The sequence below is a fragment of the Bipolaris oryzae genome (assembly GCF_000523455.1).
Source record: "Bipolaris oryzae ATCC 44560 unplaced genomic scaffold scaffold_20, whole genome shotgun sequence".
NCBI classification, from domain to species: domain Eukaryota; kingdom Fungi; phylum Ascomycota; class Dothideomycetes; order Pleosporales; family Pleosporaceae; genus Bipolaris; species Bipolaris oryzae.
In genome coordinates, this window is record NW_006911296.1 from 28,820 (window position 1) to 47,157 (window position 18,338).

At 52.4% G+C, this 18,338-nt stretch overlaps 5 protein-coding genes across 5 annotated transcripts; 3 read left to right on the forward strand and 2 right to left on the reverse strand.

The window, feature by feature from the left end:
- Window positions 1-179: 179 nt before the first annotated feature.
- COCMIDRAFT_86606 (uncharacterized protein) lies at window positions 180-5,355 on the forward strand (the record flags this gene model as incomplete). The annotated part of the gene is made up of 3 exons (XM_007686550.1): window positions 180-253; window positions 341-458; window positions 547-5,355. 3 exons carry the CDS (start codon window positions 180-182, stop codon window positions 5,353-5,355), a joined length of 5,001 nt encoding a protein of 1,666 aa, XP_007684740.1.
- A 521-nt stretch (window positions 5,356-5,876) lies between these two features.
- COCMIDRAFT_2368 (uncharacterized protein) lies at window positions 5,877-7,257 on the forward strand (the record flags this gene model as incomplete). The annotated part of the gene is made up of 3 exons (XM_007686490.1): window positions 5,877-6,209; window positions 6,280-6,930; window positions 7,096-7,257. The coding sequence occupies 3 exons, from the start codon at window positions 5,877-5,879 to the stop codon at window positions 7,255-7,257; spliced, it is 1,146 nt and encodes a 381-aa protein (XP_007684680.1).
- Window positions 7,258-7,488: 231 nt separating this feature from the next.
- COCMIDRAFT_33779 (uncharacterized protein) lies at window positions 7,489-7,818 on the forward strand (the record flags this gene model as incomplete). Its single annotated transcript, XM_007686528.1, has 1 exon — window positions 7,489-7,818. One exon carries the CDS (start codon window positions 7,489-7,491, stop codon window positions 7,816-7,818), a length of 330 nt encoding a protein of 109 aa, XP_007684718.1.
- A 2,655-nt stretch (window positions 7,819-10,473) lies between these two features.
- COCMIDRAFT_86561 (uncharacterized protein) lies at window positions 10,474-12,461 on the reverse strand (the record flags this gene model as incomplete). Its single annotated transcript, XM_007686551.1, has 2 exons — window positions 10,474-10,722; window positions 10,791-12,461. The coding sequence occupies 2 exons, from the start codon at window positions 12,459-12,461 to the stop codon at window positions 10,474-10,476; spliced, it is 1,920 nt and encodes a 639-aa protein (XP_007684741.1).
- A 2,625-nt stretch (window positions 12,462-15,086) lies between these two features.
- COCMIDRAFT_86457 (uncharacterized protein) lies at window positions 15,087-16,262 on the reverse strand (the record flags this gene model as incomplete). Its single annotated transcript, XM_007686552.1, has 3 exons — window positions 15,087-15,856; window positions 15,903-16,086; window positions 16,194-16,262. The coding sequence occupies 3 exons, from the start codon at window positions 16,260-16,262 to the stop codon at window positions 15,087-15,089; spliced, it is 1,023 nt and encodes a 340-aa protein (XP_007684742.1).
- Between the last annotated feature and the right edge of the window lie 2,076 nt (window positions 16,263-18,338).

Genomic DNA, 18,338 nt, shown 5'->3' on the forward strand with positions numbered 1-18,338 from the left:
GCCGGCTTTGCTACGCCTAATTCTTTACACGTGCCAATTATTACAAAAGGGTGCTGCGGCCTGCTGAGTGGCCAGAAGTTCGCCGGGGCGGGAATGCAGGGTGCAAGGATCGCGTAATCCTAAGAAGTTGCTTGCTTGTCCCTGGACCGCGATTTCAACTCCCATAACAACACCACCCTATGTCTGTGGCTTCAACCACCTCCTTACCCGAAAAACAACATCCTCGCCCGCACACACACCCCCGGCTGCCCCAGTCGCCGCCCATGAAGTCTCACAGTCTCCGCCTCTGACCGCTGCTGCTGCAACCTACCTCTGCCGTTACCCTCTCCTTTCTCCCTAGTACATATACCCCGGATTTCCGCCTTCTAGCCCGCCCACTGCACGCCCGCCCGCCATGGCGTCCGGAGGAGGCGGCAACATCAAGGTCGTGGTGCGATGTCGACCCTTCAACGGGCGAGGTAAGCATTCCATAGGCGCCCTCGTGCCTTGTGTTGCTGTGGCTAACTGCGAGCAGAAAAGGCGCGCAATGCACAATGTATCGTACAGATGAAGGGCGATCAGACCATTCTTTCCCCGCCAGCAAACACCGACGTCAAGGGAAAGGCCGCCAAAGCCGCTGCCGAGGGCGTAAAGACCTTCGCCTTCGATCGCTCCTACTGGTCCTTCGACCGCGACGCCCCAAACTATGCCGGCCAGGACAACCTCCACGAAGACCTCGGCAAGCCGCTACTCGACAATGCCTTTCAGGGCTACAACAACTGCATTTTCGCATATGGTCAGACAGGCTCCGGAAAGTCGTACTCGATGATGGGTTATGGCGCAGAATACGGAATCATCCCCAAGATTTGCCAGGACATGTTTGAGCGAATAAAGGGCATGCAACAAGACAAGAACTCGACCTGCACCGTCGAGGTCTCATACCTGGAAATCTACAATGAGCGCGTGCGCGATCTGCTGAATCCCTCCAACAAGGGCAACCTGCGAGTCCGAGAGCATCCGTCTACCGGCCCCTATGTCGAAGACCTGGCTAAGCTGGTAGTCCAGTCCTTCTCCGAGATTGAGAACCTGATGGACGAAGGAAACAAGGCCCGTACAGTTGCCGCGACCAACATGAACGAGACGTCCTCGCGATCGCACGCCGTATTCACCCTCACCCTTACTCAGAAACGCCACGATGTCGAGACGAGCATGAGCGGAGAAAGAGTTGCAAAGATTAGTTTGGTAGACTTGGCAGGATCAGAAAGAGCACAATCCACTGGCGCAACTGGTGCGCGATTGAAAGAGGGCGCGGAAATCAATCGATCTCTGTCTACACTAGGTCGCGTGATCGCGGCGCTTGCAGACCAGTCGTCTGGGAAAAAGAAAGCACAGGTTCCGTACCGAGATTCCATCCTGACGTGGCTGTTGAAAGATTCTTTAGGAGGAAACAGTATGACTGCCATGATTGCTGCAATTTCTCCTGCAGATATCAACTTTGAGGAAACGCTCTCGACCCTTCGCTACGCCGACTCCGCCAAGCGCATCAAGAATCATGCCGTCGTAAACGAAGATCCTAACGCGCGCATGATCAGAGAACTCAAGGAAGAGCTTTCCAAACTGCGCTCCCAATTAGGCGGAGGTGGTGGAGGCGGTGGCGGAGCGGCAGGCTCGAATGGCATCGTGGAAGAACAGTACCCACCAGACACACCGCTAGAAAAGCAAATGGTTTCCATCACACAGGCAGACGGCTCGACCAAAAAGGTCTCCAAGGCCGAGATTGCGGAGCAGTTGACTCAATCGGAGAAGCTCTACACAGAACTGAACCAAACCTGGGAAGAGAAGCTGCAAAAGACAGAAGAAATCCACAAGGAAAGAGAAGCTGCACTGGAAGAGCTTGGCATCAGCATCGAAAAGGGCTTCGTGGGTTTATCAACACCCAAGAACATGCCGCATTTGGTAAACTTGAGCGATGATCCGCTTTTGACCGAATGTCTCGTCTACAATTTGAAGCCAGGTACCACAACCGTAGGAAATTCTGATGTCGACGGTCAGACTGCACAGATACGCCTAAACGGTTCGCAAATTCTCGCAGAGCACTGCCACTTTGAGAATGTGGATGGTAAGGTGACTGTGATTCCCCAAGAAGGTGCAAGCGTCATGGTCAATGGCGTTCGTATTGATAAGCCACGGCTCCTCAAGAGTGGTCACCGCATTATCCTCGGCGATTTTCACATCTTCCGGTTCAACAACCCACAAGAAGCGCGAGCTGAGCGCGCCGAAGTAGGGACAAGTCTCCTCCGGCAGACTGTCACTGCTGGCCAGCTCGGTAGCTCTCCTTCACCCGCTCCAAGGCCTGGTCACGACAGATCATACAGCTCAATCAGCGTAGCGAACAGCGACTTCGACCCCGACAGCCCAAGAGCAGGATCGCCTGCACTCTGGCAACGAGGGCGAGAGTCTGAATTTTCCTATGCGCGCAGAGAAGCTCTTACTGCATGGCTAGGGCCAGATAAACGCATTGAGAATTTACCAGACGAAGATTTTGAAGCGCTCTACGAAGATCTCAGCAGGCTGCGCGAGACGCGCAAAGCACGGCCGGAAAGCCGGATGATCAGCGATGAGGGCGATACAGAGTCAATGTCTTCATATCCAGTCAGGGAGAAGTACGCTTCTGGTGGCACTTTGGACAATTTCTCCCTTGATACTGCTCTGACCATGCCTTCTACTCCACACCAAGAGGGCAGCGAAAAGATGCAAGAAATACGAGAGGATATGCAGAGGAAGATAGATCAGTCAAGAGATGACTTCCAAGCCAGGCTGAAAGCTGACGAGGACGCCAAGGTGGAGTTGCAAGAGCTACGAGCTGCCAAAGAGGCAATGCAGAGGCAAATGAAAGCGCAAAAGGAGGCATTTCAAAGGCATTTGAAAGAGCTTGGACACGATATTCCGCTTGAGATAGATGAGGACCTGGAGATCAAATCGCAAAACGCACAAAAAGAACAAGACGCACAAGACGCACAAGACGAACGGCAGCTCGAACTGATACGATCTGTCCTCAAACAGTGGCGGCGACGGAAATATGTCACCATGGCAGAGACTCTGTTACAAAATGCTGCGATTCTCAAAGAAGCTCAAGTCATGAGCCAGCAAATGGACAAGCGAGTCGTGTTCCAGTTTTGCATTGTCGATGTTGGCCACACAGTCCCTTCGTCCTACGACTTGGTGAACATGGGCATTCCAGGAGAAGATGACGAGTACCTCGACAGCCAGTCCAAACCATGCGTTGGTGTACGCGTCATTGACTTCAAAAATGAGGTCGTCCACCTATGGTCGTTACAGAAGCTCCGCGATCGTGTACGGCGGATGCACCAAGTGCATCAGTACATGAACCGCCCAGAATATTTTCAACACTTCAACCCGGAATCGCCTTTCTCTGACCCATGTATGCCCGAGTTTACACGGATTGGCGATGTCGATGTTCCACTTGCAGCCGTGTTTGAGTCGAGAGTTCGAGACTTCAGCCTGGATGTAATATCGCCATACACCTCGAACCCCATTGGCATCATCCGCTTATCCTTAGAACCTTCATCCGCCGAGGCACCTTCAACCACACTGAAGTTCAATGTTGGCATGCATGAAATGGTTGGATTTTCAGAGCGAGAGGGAACAAAAGTGCACGCTGTGCTCTTTGTACCCGGCATCTCGGATGAAAGCGGCGCGACCACTACGACCTGGATTACCGATTTCAACGAAAGCCCCATTCGCTTTGAAAGTGTGCATAGCATGAGCCTTCCTTACCCAAGTCCACGCGACACCTTCCTCCGCATTTCTATCTTTGCCAAAGTCACCGACATCCACCTCGACATGCTGCTTAGCTGGGATGACATGCGCGACTCAGCCGAGAAGCCAAAGCAGAAGCGTCGCCATGCACGTCTGCCAGAATCAGAGTTCTACACAGAAGACACGCACGACATCTTCGCCCGCATACAGGTTCAAGAGATTACGGACGACGGTACCTACCAGCCGGTTGAGGTCACACAGAGCAGCGTCATGGACCAAGGTGTTTACCAGCTCCACCAGGGCCTCGCCCGTCGTATTGTCGTAAACCTTACTCATACTTCTGGTGAGACCATACAGTGGGAAGGCGTCAAATCTCTACGTATGGGTCATATCCGAATGGTTGATGCAGCAGGCAATTGCCCTAATTATGGTTCACCGGTCAAGGAAGTCCCAGTGGATCTTATTTCGCCACCCACTGTCCGAAACAACGCAGACGGCACAACAAATGTCAAATTCGTTGGGCGATGGGATAGCACTGCACACGCCTCGCAGATCCTCGACCGCGCGACAAAGGATAATTTCCGCGTTCGGGCCACCCTTCTCTTCGATGTCATGTCCTCGAAGCTCATTGAGCCCATGACCTTTTCTTTTGACCTCTTTGTGCAGATCCGTGGTCGATCATACATGCGTCCAACTTCGCTCTTTTCCCTAACCAACATCTGGAACACGGTCAAGATTGTTCATTCAACAGTCGGGATCTTCAGTGTGGCGATACGTCCAACATCTGTAAAGCGCGCAACAGATCTCTGGCGCATGAACACAAAGGACGACTATATCAAAGGTGAAGAGCAGCTCGCAGGCTGGACTCCCCGCGGTGTTTCATTAGTACGAGACTTCATCAACGTCGAGAAGCGCCGCCGCCGTGTTGCTGAGATAGAAACAGCCCGTTCTGTCCTCTCCTCCAAGGCCCTCAGCATACCCACATCAGCACTAGCATCCTCGAAAGACAAGCCACTAGACGATGCCCAGAAAGCACTCTTGCAACGCATCATCTCTCTGTGGAAAACTAAAAAGGCCCCGGCGGAGATCATCCTTAACTCGACAAACCTCGAGCCACCCACAAACGGCGCTGCTTTCGCACCACGTTCTTCTTCCCCCTCGCCAAGTCCAACGCCCAGCCTGACGGCGACAGTACGCTTCATACCCAAGAATCCAAACCTTATGAAGGCGTCGTATCTTCTCACACCAGATCCGACCAACACCCGCTGGACTCGACGATATGTGGAACTGCGAAAACCGTATCTGCACATCTACTCAACAGATGGTGACGAGATCAACGCCATCAACATTAGCACTGCGCGCATCGACCATTCTCCTCAGATTGCAAAGTTGCTCGGCGGAGTGCAGAATCAACACAGCAACAGTGCAAATGGAAGTGGAGGTGCGGGAGTGTACAAGGACGTCGTGTTTGCTGTTTTTGCACGATCAAATACGTACATATTCCGGGCAAGAAGTGAGCGGGAAAAGATAGAGTGGATTTTGAGATTAGACCAAAGTTATTTCAGTAGTGGAGAAGGTAGTGAGGAGAGTGCTTAATGACTAGAGGACTGTAGGGGGTGTAAAGGGTGACCCCTAGTGCGCGAACTAACGTCTATTTCTTGAACCTGATTTTGAAACAGCTAGTAATTTTTGGCTGTAAGATAGGATATTGTTTTCCTAACCTCGTCGGGCGTTTTCTTCATATAGGCTCTTTTTTTTTGGGATACCCAGAGCACAATTGCTCATTTGGCGCGATCGCTGCAGTAGAGATCGAATTAACCTTTATCGCTAAATGTACTAATAAGCGCGGTCCATGTATCGTTCCTGAACTGAAATGACATTGACGAATTAAAAGCATTGGCAACAAGAACCATATCCACTTGAATGATTCGACTCATGGTAAGGCTGCCCGACAGACCCTTCGCCGACGCACTGCCGAGGCTAAATAATAAATCGGTGAAGCTTACTCGTACAACACCTTCACTTAAGACTCAAACTCAATAGCAAAGTAGACGCACTATACGCGCGTGTAATCAATCTAAGGAACTAGTCTGAGCAGGAACCGATTGTGATCCACAATGGCAGAGGCAAGAAAAGAGAAGGCACGACATGAGTTGGACAATGAGAAGCTTGGACACTACCTCCAACAAGAGATACCTGGAATCAAATTACCACTGACATCAACAAAGATTGGCTATGGGCAAAGTAACCCTACATACTATGTTGATGATGCCGCCAAGAACCGATACATCTTGAGGAAGAAACCCAGCGGAGCCATCATCTCACCCGTTGCACACCGAGTTGACCGCGAATACAACGTGATGAAAGCTCTGGGCACAATCGATGGCTTCCCCGTCCCCAGAGTATACTGCCTATGCATGGATCCCTCCATAATCGGCACTGAATTCTACGTACGTTACCATGAAACAAAACCCACCATACAACTTAACCCCCAACTAACACCATGAACCCCCAAAAAAGATCATGGAATACATCCAAGGCCGCATAATCACCGACCCAGCCCTCTCAACCCTCCCCAAGCAAGACCGGCGTGCGGCCTGGAAATCCGTAATCTCCACCTTAGCCTGGCTGCATTCCATCGCCCCCTCCTCCATCGGGCTCTCCTCATTCGGCAAAAAAGAAGCCTTCTACGCCCGCCACTGCACCACATTCTCCCGCATCGAGGCGCAGCAAGCCGTCGTTCGCGACGTCGCCACCGGCACGCCGCTCGGTCGCGCTCACCCGGACTTCGACGAGATAGTAGAGTACATTCGGCGCCATGCGCCCACGGGCCGCAGCAGCATCATTCATGGGGATTACAAGTTCGATAATATCATGCTGCACCCGACTGAACCGCGTGTGATTGCGATTCTAGATTGGGAGTTGAGTACGATTGGGCATCCGTTGCTGGATACGGTCTACATCGTTAATCCGTATTGGAATCGTGCGAGTAGGGTGCAGCCGGTTCCTGGGGCGAAGGAGGGAGGGGGACTGGAGGTTTATGATGAGGAGAGGCTAGGGGAGAGCGGGATGCCGAGTATGGGGGAGGTGCTGGATGTGTATATGGAGAGGGCGGGGTGGGATCCGAGGAGGGAAGGATGGGAGGTTGCGAAGGTTTTTCATTTGATGAGGGTGAGTGGCTGTTATTTTCTTTGCATAATTTTTTTTTCATCGTTGTCTTTGTTGCGGTTGTGTCTGCTTTTTTTTTCTGAGGGGAGGAAGATGGTCGATGTAATGAGCCATCTTGAAGTGTGAGGTTTAAGCTTATGAGAACAAGTCTTGCTAACATAGTGATAGGGAAGCGTGATAAGCCATGGCATTCAAGCCCGTACTATCAGCGGCCAGGCGAGCAGTGAGTTCTCGTACGTGTATTTTGAGAATACCAAGCGAGGACTTGACGAAGGGATTCGCATGGTTCGCGAGATGAAGGCGAAGGAAGATGCAAAAAGCAGCTTGTAAAAAGACAAGAGAGAAAAGATAAAGGAACGACATGTGCATAGCTAGGGTCTCTTTCTGATTCTGTGATGTTTTTCACAATATCAACTGTGTATAGCTAAAATGTGCGCTGCTCTGTGTCACTGCTCTCACCCACTTACCTTCACCCTCCCCCTCCCGCTTCCGCTTCCGCTTCCGCTTCCGCTTCCGCCCTCGCCTTTTCCTTCTTCCCCGCGGGTAAGCACACTCCTCTTCATGTTACATCATGTACCACGTACGACGCACGCAACCCTCCTCTACTCCTTGCCCGCCTCCCCACCCTCTTCCTCGCCATCCCTTCCTCGCGCTCAACGGATACGCCCTCTCCGCGCCCGGACAACATCACCCCGAACTCACCTTCCTCTGTCTTCCCCCGTCGTCCGCCCCTCTCCACTCCACCATCCCCAAACTCCTCCTTCTCCATCCCACCCCAATCATTCCACTCGCCTCGAGCACACGCACCCCCTTCGCCCCCACCTGCCACTTCGCACTCCATTCCCTAGCCCCCTCTCTGACATCTGCACAGTGCACCGCATAACGGTGTAACCCACACCTCCAGCACCCACATTCCCAATCGCACCCTCATCCCCCGTAAAGGTAAAGCCGTTAAAGTCACTAACCCCAAACCGGGGCATCACCACCCGAGACTCCCTCGCTCACAAAACCACATCCCGAAAATCTCTCCCCCCCTCCCCCCAACGACAAACCCTACTCCAATCCAGACCCTCACACTCAAGACAAATTCTTTGTCAACCCACCAGTCAAGCCAAAACCTACCTGTCAAACCCACATCATCCAAACAAAGCCAAGCCGCCATATCCTTCCCCTTACGACACCCCACCCCTACCTATAACTCCAAAAGTCGCAAAACAAAAAAAAGAGAGAGAGAGAGAGATAGACACAGAGTCAAGAACACATGAACTCGGCACTATGCCAAATCGCATAACGCCCACCCCTACCCTTGCACCCATGCGCCTAAAAAAAGGGCTTGGTGACGTTGTGGTTGTATGCTTGACACAACAAAAGAGGATCTAGAAAAAAAAGGGAAAGGGAATGAGGACCCCTCCCCCCCCCCCCCGGTTTCCGTTGTCGATCACACAGCCTTTAAAACGTTGGGGGCACGGACGCTCTTTTTTTTTACCCTTCTATGTAATAGGTAGGTAGTAGCTAACACTTTTACTTACTCACTCACTTTATTCTCTGTACCCGTGTGTATACTACGTAAAGTGTCGCAGCATCATGTGCGTGGTAGTACTAGTAGCCCTGATGTATCGCTTACTTATCCTCCTAAAGTTGCCGCAAAAAAACGGTATGTGCGCTGCGGTGTGTGTGTGTGTGTGATTTGCGAGGAGTGGGGGGGGGAGGGTTTTGCATGCCAGTATTCCAAATCGCCATTGCGAATTGTAAATATCATTATTATTATTATTATTATTATTATTATTATTGTTATTTTTTTTGTTTCATAGTGTTTTGCGATTAATTGGAATTAATTTTTTTTTTACTACTGTACGGTACTGGGTAGGCAGGAGGAAGGACATGGAGGGGGATGGAGGAGATAGGTAAGCGCCCCCGTCTGCGCGTGCGCGCGCGCACAACGCAGCTTCCCCATTAACGATTTGGCCGAGCCCCCCCCCTGTTCGGTTTGGCCAGTTTTTGACGTCGAGGAAGGGTGGAGCTCCAGCCCGTGGGGTTGGCAGCGTAGGGCAGGTACGCGTGGTAAGGTAGCGTAGGGCAAGGGGTGCGACTCATTGCGCGTTTACGATAAGTGGGGGTAAAGTAAGCGGTTCGGAGGGGGGAAGGGGGGAGGGGGGTTTGTTGTTCGTGGGGCAAAGCAATTGGGGGAAGGAGAGGGCGAAGATTTGTCTCGGGATTTGTTTCGCACGTGTCCGAACTTGTAAGGGGGGTTGGTTTGCTGGGGTGGGATAAGGGAAGGGGGGCAAAGGGAAGGAACAGATTTGTAAATCGCAAAAAAAAAATCGTACGAGAAAAGGGCTTGGAGGGAGGGCTTGGAAGGGCTTGTCAAGTCTTGTTGCCTTGTTTCCTGAGGAAGCGGCGATCGAAGGCGGGTAGAAGCGCGCAAAGATGGGTAAAATGTAAACGGAACTATTTTTTTTCGAGATGGAAGGTGGGGAGATATCTGGATAGATTGAAAGACGTGTTCATTATTATTATTTTTGTACAATGAAAAATAAACTGAAAACGGGAAACGGGAGAAAGAACAATAAGAAAACATATGTGTATGGGAAGAGGCAACGAAATCGCGCGTATGCATTTTGAGTGTTTTTTTTGTCTTTCTTTTTCTTCTTCAAAGGAAGAAAAAAAATTGTAAGGGATGTTGGCTACATCTAAATCATTTCCATTGCCCATAAGGGCGACGATGACAACCGTATGTCGGGGTTTCCACGCTCGTGTTGAACCTTTTTTGGGGGGGGGGATAACCCTCGCCACAATCATCCATCGCCCTTGTCCTTTTTTCTTCGCGCGCGAAAGCCACCCTAACAAACCGACGCTCATCTTGCCCCCCTCGAAACCCATCAACGCTGACAAAATTGCCATGTATACGAGAGCCGCGGGGAAGAGAACCGGGAAAGAGAGAAAATAAAAAAAACACTGAAGGGAATTTGAGTGTCCAATTTCGCTGCCGTCTCCCCAAATTTTTTAGGATTTCTTGTGACGCCGCGCTATGCAATTGAAAGCAACACACAAAAGACAGAACAAAACAGACAACACAATGCAAAAGAAGCAGGTGAAAGACAGATGAAAATGGGGGGGGGGGGGAGAGGATGGGTTTGACAACGAAGTATTGTATGTCTGATTACAAGAAGTTGTTTTAGCACCAAAAAAATGCGCGGTCTAGAACGCCGGAAAGATACGCCCACCCAGTCCCGCAAAAAACAAAACGGGGGCAGAAGATCTAACAAAAGCTTCGAGACCTGCTGGCGGCTTTGAAAAAAAAACGGGGGAAATGAACAAGGAAAAGGAGAGAGAGAAAGGAAAAAAAGGAGATGGAGAGATAGTGAGCGAGACAGAGGGAGATGAAATAGCAACCAACAAGACCGATCGGGGGTATAAAGAGCGTGACTGCTTTTGATCTCACAGAGGAAAAAATGGTGTGTCAAAGTACAGCGGGTGAAACGAAGAAAAGGATAAGGAAAAGTGTGCCCAACAACAAAGAGACAAAGACTCTAGAGTTGTGTGGACTTAGTGGTCGGCAATGTCCTCGTCCATGCCTGGGTAGATGATATCTGCCACGTAGATGGCTTGGATGTGCTTGAAGAGGACAAAGGCCCACATGGTGATGACGGCAATGGACAAACCATTGCCGACGTACAGCACCGTTTCGTCTCTTAGCTGGTTGCCAATGGAGATGGTGGCAATGACGAAACCGGTGTTGGGGAAGACCATGGCCCACCATCCAAGATGGAAGTAGACGGCCCATGAGTTGATGACCTAGAAGTACTTGTTAGCGACACTTGCAAGTGTAGATGTTTTGTAGAGAGAGAAGAAAAAACACTTACGGCAATGAGAGTAATCATGAAGAACCACATGGCAAGAACCCAGAGGAAGAGTGCGACAACAAGCGCAAGCGTCCTAAGAAGCTTTGCGTCGATGAGGCCATCACCCTGGAGGTCAAAGTCGTCGGGAAGCGCATTGGCCATACCAATCAGAGCCAAGCACGTGAAAGAAGGCGGGCCGACAGCGATAAACATGGCACCTCTGTGTTCGCGATCCGGGTATCCGACCTGCATGAGACGACCAATGTAATGCGCATACATGAGGATGGCAACCGTAAAACCCAGACCCTGGCATCCCAAGCCAGCCACCAGAATAGGCATTCTGGCAGATACCGGCTGTTCCTTTGCGATGACCGATGCGATGGTACCAGCAAGCATAATAGGGAAGATGGGCAGGAGCCATGAAGGCATGAAACTGTTGAGCTTGTACGTGTGGCTGCAGAAGAGGAACGAGTACTGGAAGGACGCCAGGCAGAAGGTGATGAAGGTGTACGACCAGAATGCGACAGCCATGGTGGTGACGGCCCACGAGCGGTTGGGATGGTTGGCGTCGTACGACTCGATGACGTATTTCTGGGTTCCGGTGATGATGGTTGCGATGGACAGGAAGAAGGGGCCGAGGAAGAGACCTTCACGCTCGTGCGAGATGGAGGCCTTGAACGAACCCGCGTACTTGGTGAAGCGGAGGACCATGGTCATGGTGACACCGGTGAACAGGAGAAGGTTGAGGATGTAGAAGACGGCGCCAATGGTCTTGATGCCGGGGAAGGGATGCGGTTGGATGGCGATGAGCGTACCAAGACCACCAGTAGCCATGGTAAGAGTGTAGTTGGCCCATGTGTAATGCGCCAGCCTTTGACCGGGAGTGAGGTAGGGCTGGTTCGGGTCCTTCTTTCCGGGAATTTTGGTGTGCTTGTCCCATTCTCCGTGGCCATGTCCGTCGCCGTGCTTGAGTTTCTCGAGGTCAATGGTATCCATTTGAGGCGCGGGCTCATGAGCTGGATCCCGAAAGGGGTTTTCTGTCGGTCGGTGCAGCTCTTTTACGTCAACAGGGTAGCCATTAGCGTCCACTTGGGCGGGAAAGTATGCGTTGTTGGAGGCATAAAGGGGTGCTGGTGTTTGGACCCATGTGTTAGAGCGACTTGTCTCACCAGAAGGAAGGTAACCTTGGTTCTGGGGAGCAGCAAGAGGGGGAGGTGGGGATGAGTAGTGGTATGGGTTTGGAGGTGGTTGCTGTGGGGGTTGTTGATACTGTAGCACCTGTTGTGGTGGTGGTGGTGGTAGCTGTTGCTGTGCCTGTGGTTGTTGTAGCTGAGGAGGAGGAGACTGCATTCCTTGCTGAGGGCTTGGGTACTGAGAGTAGTTGTTCACGTCCTGGCTGTTCTGAGGAGAGTGTTGAGCTGATCGAGGCGCAGGCGGCATGCCATACTGCCCTTGGTTTGGTGGTGTTGCCATCCTAGGACCGCTGGGAAGGCCGTATGGGTTTGACTGACGGACTTGGGCGGGATATTGAGGCTGTTGTTGTTGTTGCTGGACGGGAAAGGATTGTTGTGGTTGTTGTTGCTGTGGTGGGTTGGATGTGAGGGGATTGGATGTGAGAGGATACTGGTCGTTGTTGTTGTAGGTATCCTTTTCGCCAAAGGATAGGCCTTCGGGCTGGTAACGGCTTTCCATTGCTGCAGTGAGTGAGTGTAGAGGTGGTGACCTGCACCGTGGAAGACAGGCAATCGGAAAAAGTCAGCGATAGTGGTGTGAGAGGCAAGGAAAACGAAACGTGTTGTAGCAAGAAGGAGTGGTAAGTAATAAGACGGCCCGTAGGAGTAGGCAGTGCTAGGGACTATAGCAATGTAGGAGCCAGGGCCGAACGAGCTCAACATAGGCTGGATGCTTCTACCATTCGGTCCTGTTTCGAACCACGCGCCGTCCGGGCACTAAAAGCAGCCGGCAGCTAGTCAAAGTGCCCCGAGTCGCCATGGTAGGATTTCAGACATGCTTGGCGTGGGTAGAGTGTTGCGTACGCCCTCCCTGGCATCCCTACTGACACTGGGCCGCTATCAAAGCACGTTCCCTTGAGATAACGATCTGAGGTTGCCTTCGCTTCATAATGCGCCAGAAACGGAAGCTCCGCCCTGATAGTGCCCGACACGCCAAGATGTTTGAGCGTGCAATTGTGAATTGAAGGTCCAGGGCCAGCGCTTGTTGAGGTCGATTGACATCCACTGTGGCTAAGTTGGTTGTGCATTCCGAGACGTCACGGTGTGAGAAGGACAAATCTTTCACAGGCATGCCATTGCCGGCACGTACGGCGGTTCCACCAGTGACGATATGTTGGGAGTTGCTTTTTTGGCGATTAGGGTCGTCTCAGCCAAATTGATATCTTCACATGCTGGTCACGTCTAGAATAGCAGCCAGCGCCCGAACGACCAGCCTCAAAGCAAGAACAGGACCGATAGAATGCGGCCGTCTCGGATGGGGTCCGCGGTACTAGGAGGCTCCCGCCAGCATCAGTGGGGACCCCTATCAAAGGCAGGACGAACAGTGTCCGATTTGGATCACAGTGAGCAGCGGCGACGGCGGCGACGGCGGGCGAATGGGCTCCGTAATGGCCAAGGCGCGGACCCTACAGGCGGGACCTTGGCAGCAAGAGATTGAGATGCGGCTCAAGTTGTATAGCGACGGCGATTCGCGGTGAAAATAGGGGGGCTTGAAACGGGCGACGAAACGCGTAAAGCGGACCTTGGTGTGTCGTCTTTGATGCCAAGGTTCACGCGCCAAACACAGGCCCACTGCTTTCACGCCCGACGCAGCCACTTCCGCGTCTTACAGGATAAGGTTCAGGAAACCTTGGCTTAGATGCTTGCGTATGCACAACACCGTTGGCTGGCGATCGCCGCCAGGGAAACTTGACGTCGTCTCAAAAGTGCCAGAAAGACGCATCCATGGTCCACTTGCGGGTTTGATCTTGGTTCACATCCAGCCATGTCTTTGGTAAGTAGGCAGTACGTAGCCTTTACTCGGTGTATTTGGTCCTCGCCCTACAGCCTACAAGCGACAAGCGCCGCGGCTCCCCCTCTTTTCCCCCTTTGCATGTTCCACACGCCTGTCTATACCTGTAAATTGCGATGGGCGAGCGCGTAGCGTCAATGGGGGGAAGGGGGGAGGGGGGCTAGTCCTACTCGCACTAAGGTTTATGCTATTGACCTAAGTATGTATCCGCTTCGTCGATGATCAAAAATGGACCGCAGATCGTCGTCGCCTTTGCGCGTCATGGCTTGTTCCCGGAAGAATGGAAGCAGATGTGTGTGTACTGTATGTGCTCTCTGTGCTGCCCTCTGCTTTGCTCGGCAGTGGGTCTCTTGAGGCGACGGGCGTGGGCAGTGCAGTCGATGGCATTCGCGGCCAAGAGGGACATGATCAAATTTGGACCGTGACAGGCCATGGCATCGCTGTCGCTCATCAATTCGACCAAGCGTATGAGAGAGCAATACGAAGAAATCCATTTAACTCATCAGTCACTAACACGCCGCTAATAGCTGTGAACAGGCGGCCCAGAGGGTTTATGGGCAGCAGCGGCATCATCCCTGGACGGTGATCAACATGAGGCTGACAGGCTAACAGACAACGGGCTGTTCCGTGCCCCCTTGGCGACAGTCTGCTTTGGGCGCCCTTCCACATGGCAACCTTGCCTGGTGGCCACACGTAGCGCACCCACTGCCCAGCCACCAACAAGTCAGTTTTGTCGCTAGCTACGCTGCCGTAAATGATAAAAAAAAATCTACGTATGCAGCCCGCCGATGGCTTGTCTTGTCGTGCACAAAGCCTTGCTGAACCCGATGGTCGCGCCCAACTCCGCCTATGCTGTCTTTTCTCGTACCGTCATTTGTCTAGTGTTTCACTGGGCCCTACCCTTCTTAGCCTATGTTTGCGCAGAGCAGCCATGAGGGTATACCCTAGCCGCCAGGCTAAGTAGATTAACGTGTGTGCTCGGCCATTCATTACATACTACTTTACATGCGCACTAGACCCTAACCTTCATCCTCCGGCATACCCTAGGAATTGCATCATATCGAGCCTCTATGTCTCAAACACCCTCACCATCTATTTTTTTTTCACCGTTAATCTCCTAGAACCATAGCCAACTCACATAAGAAGAGCCTAGACAGTCGCTCAGCCTAGTGGAGCCATGCAGATACAGTAGCCATATCCGAATTTATTGAGAGCAAAAAAACCTCACTCTCTATACGACATCTAGAACTCAATGCTTGCTAATTCCGTCCAATTAACCTCGATATTTCCATTTTACATCTTACTCGCCTCGCGAAGAACTTGCTTGGTCAGCATCTCGCCCTGCTTCCTGTGCTCGCTCAGTCGCCCCATTTTCAAAAGGTTTGCTATCATTTCTTCGTCTCCATGATGACTGTTATGCTCGAATTCGGGCTCTTCACCATATGCGACACGTGCTGCATCGACTAGGATCCTAGCTGTCATTCCAAATATCCTGAACGTTCTCAAACTGTCAGTTGCCGTCGGCGCAGGTCGAGCATCCCCCCCAGAAGGTTCTATGTCATCGACCAAAGGTTCTGCGGATTGCGACGGCTTGCGCAACACTGAAGCCGAATGTGGAATTCTTGGCATATAGAAGTTATGCATCCTCCAGCGTGATTCGTGCCAGTCTGTCCAAGCACCCCTATACCACTTCTCTGGCCTACCGTCTTTTTGCACGGGCGCTGGGCCGTTACCCTCCCATTCTTTTCGCAGGAAATTATGAAATGGTGCAGTGAAAACGGCGGCTACTTCCTTGGGATCGAGACGAGGTATGAGCGCCTCTTCCACAGAGGCATTGCTAACTCCAGAAGAAGCAGGGTTGATCGACGACTCACCGTCTGGGCCAAGAAAAGCAACGCAAGGTCGGACTCCAAGTTCCGTCTTCGCCAAATTGGTAGGCAGCTCGCAGAGATGCTCTAACTTGAAGCCCCGAAGTTTTGCTTCATCCAACGGAAGTCCAATCTCTTCGTAGGCTTCGCGGCGGGCGACTTCCCAAGGTGATTCCTCCAACGTGTCTGATTTACCTTGGCAACGTCAGGGCATAGTCATGATACAGATTAAGTGACGTACCGCCGGGCAGTGCAACTTGTCCCGAATAATTCCGAAGCTGCGCACTCCGCACCGTAAGCACCACCTTGAGCTCGCCATGGCGATCGGGGAAGAGCAGGATGAGTACCGCAGCGCGTCGACTAAGCGGACAGTTGTGCCATTGCGTCGCTGGCGGTGTGTACTGGCGGAGACGACACAGCGCTTGCTACAACGACGCATCAGTACGTACCGGTAGTGGCTGGGCAGCGGGGGAGCCCAAATGTTGTAACGCGTCATGCAGCCGTCGCTACAACAAAGCGCTGACATACTTACCGCTGATCTTTGGGAAAGCGCCATGCTTGCCATCACCTTGCGTTGAGCAAGCCATCTTGTTGGTCTCATGAGAGATGACCGGCCGTGGCTGTAGCGCGCGAGACGTCAGTGGGGTCCATGTCATATGCCGAGGCTATCAATATTTACTTACTTAGGCGAAATGCAGGAACCTCATGGCAACCCGGCAACGTCTAGCTGACCATAGTATTAACTTTGGAACGGGCCCGTCAAGACATTCAACTGCCATCGTTGCACATCATCGGCACGCGGCGCGAGTAAGCAGCAGCATAACTTTTTGAACAACTTTCATACAATTGAATCGCATCTCTATATGAAAGGAAACTCCCAATCGTTATCATCCGCATGCGTAGCCATGGAAGATTGCTGCAGATCCCCCCACGTATGCATACGTCGACAACTTGCAGCAGCTCCTCGAGGACATAGGAAAGTAACATGAAATTGCAGAAGAAGACCCATCCGTCAACTAAGCATCGTAAGTCTATCATATGCAGACATTCTTTTAGGGAAATCATTTCGCACATGAGAGACCAACGCCAAGATGCCGCGATGTAAGGACGGCTGCTCGTCCCACCCCGAACCACTTTTGAACCAGACCAAACAGAGAGCGCCACCTGGCCTTGCAGGCGTGCTCGAATTAGAAGACTACCGTCTCTACACCGTTACACCACCTGGACCGCAGGAGGGGTAGGGAGAGACGGTAGGATGAATGCAGTATAGGAACAGCTTCTTAGATGAGGTCTGTGAGTGCCGTTAGCAGCCGAACTTGAAAACATACTCGCGTTGGGCAGAAACTTACCAGCCACGTTCATGGGCATCTCCTCGATCTGTGTGCTGTAGAACTGCTCAATTTCGCGCATCATGCGGACATCGTCGGCAGTGACGAAGTTGATGGCAACACCCTTACGTCCGAAACGTCCACCACGACCGATGCGGTGGATGTAGTTCTCGCGGTTGGCGGGGAGGTCGTAGTTGATGACAAGGGAGACCTGCTGGACATCGATACCACGGGCAAGAAGGTCAGTGGCAATGAGGACACGGGAAGATCCGGAGCGGAACTCCTTCATGATGACATCACGCTGGGCCTGGTCCATGTCGCCGTGCATGGCAGAGACAGTGAAGTCACGGGCAGTGAGCTTGTCGGTGAGCCAGTCAACCTTTCTGCGGGTGTTGCAGAAGATGACAGCCTGAGTGATGGTGACGGTTTCGTACAAGTCGGACAGAGTGTCGAGCTTCCAGTCCTCCTTCTCGACGGCAATGTAGAACTGCTTGATACCTTCAAGGGTAAGCTCGTCCTTCTTGACGAGAATGCGGACGGGGTCGCGCATGAACTTGGTGGTGACCTCGAGGACGTCCTGGGGCATGGTGGCGGACAGAAGGACAACCTGGGTGGACTGGGGCAGGAGCTGGAAGATGTCGTAGATCTGCTCGGTGAAACCGCGAGACAACATCTCGTCGGCCTCGTCGAGGACGAACATCTTCATGTGGTCGGTCTTGAGAACGCGACGCTGGATCATGTCGTGGACACGGCCGGGAGTACCGACAACGACCTGAGGGCCGTCCTGGAGGGCCTTCATGTCGTCGCGGACACTGGTACCACCAATGCAGGCGTGGCACTGGATTTCCATGAAGTCACCAATGGCAACAACAACCTTCTGGATCTGTTGAGCAAGCTCACGGGTGGGGGCGAGGATAAGAGCCTGGCAGGCCTTGACGCTGGAGTCGATCTTCTGGAGGGTGGAGATGGAGAAGGTAGCCGTCTTACCGGTACCGGACTGAGCCTGGGCAATGACATCGTTGCCTGGAGAATGTGTCAGTTGCAAGTTTTGATTGTGGTGCGGGCGGTGTGAATGGTTTGTGGAGGGGCAAACTCACCCTTGATGACGGGCATGATGGCGCGCTGCTGAATAGCAGAGGGACGCTCGAAACCATAGGCGTAGACTCCACGGAGAAGCTCAGGCTTCAGGTTCATGTTGTCGAAGGAGTCGGTGACTTCATCGTAGTTGGACTCGATCTGGCCTGCGCGGGGTTGGTTAGCGTGCGCTCTAGGGTTTTGCAAGTGAGGCGGTTATCGCTATCGTCGTCGCTGTTGCACTGCGGGGGGAGGGCGCATATTCGCACAGCAGC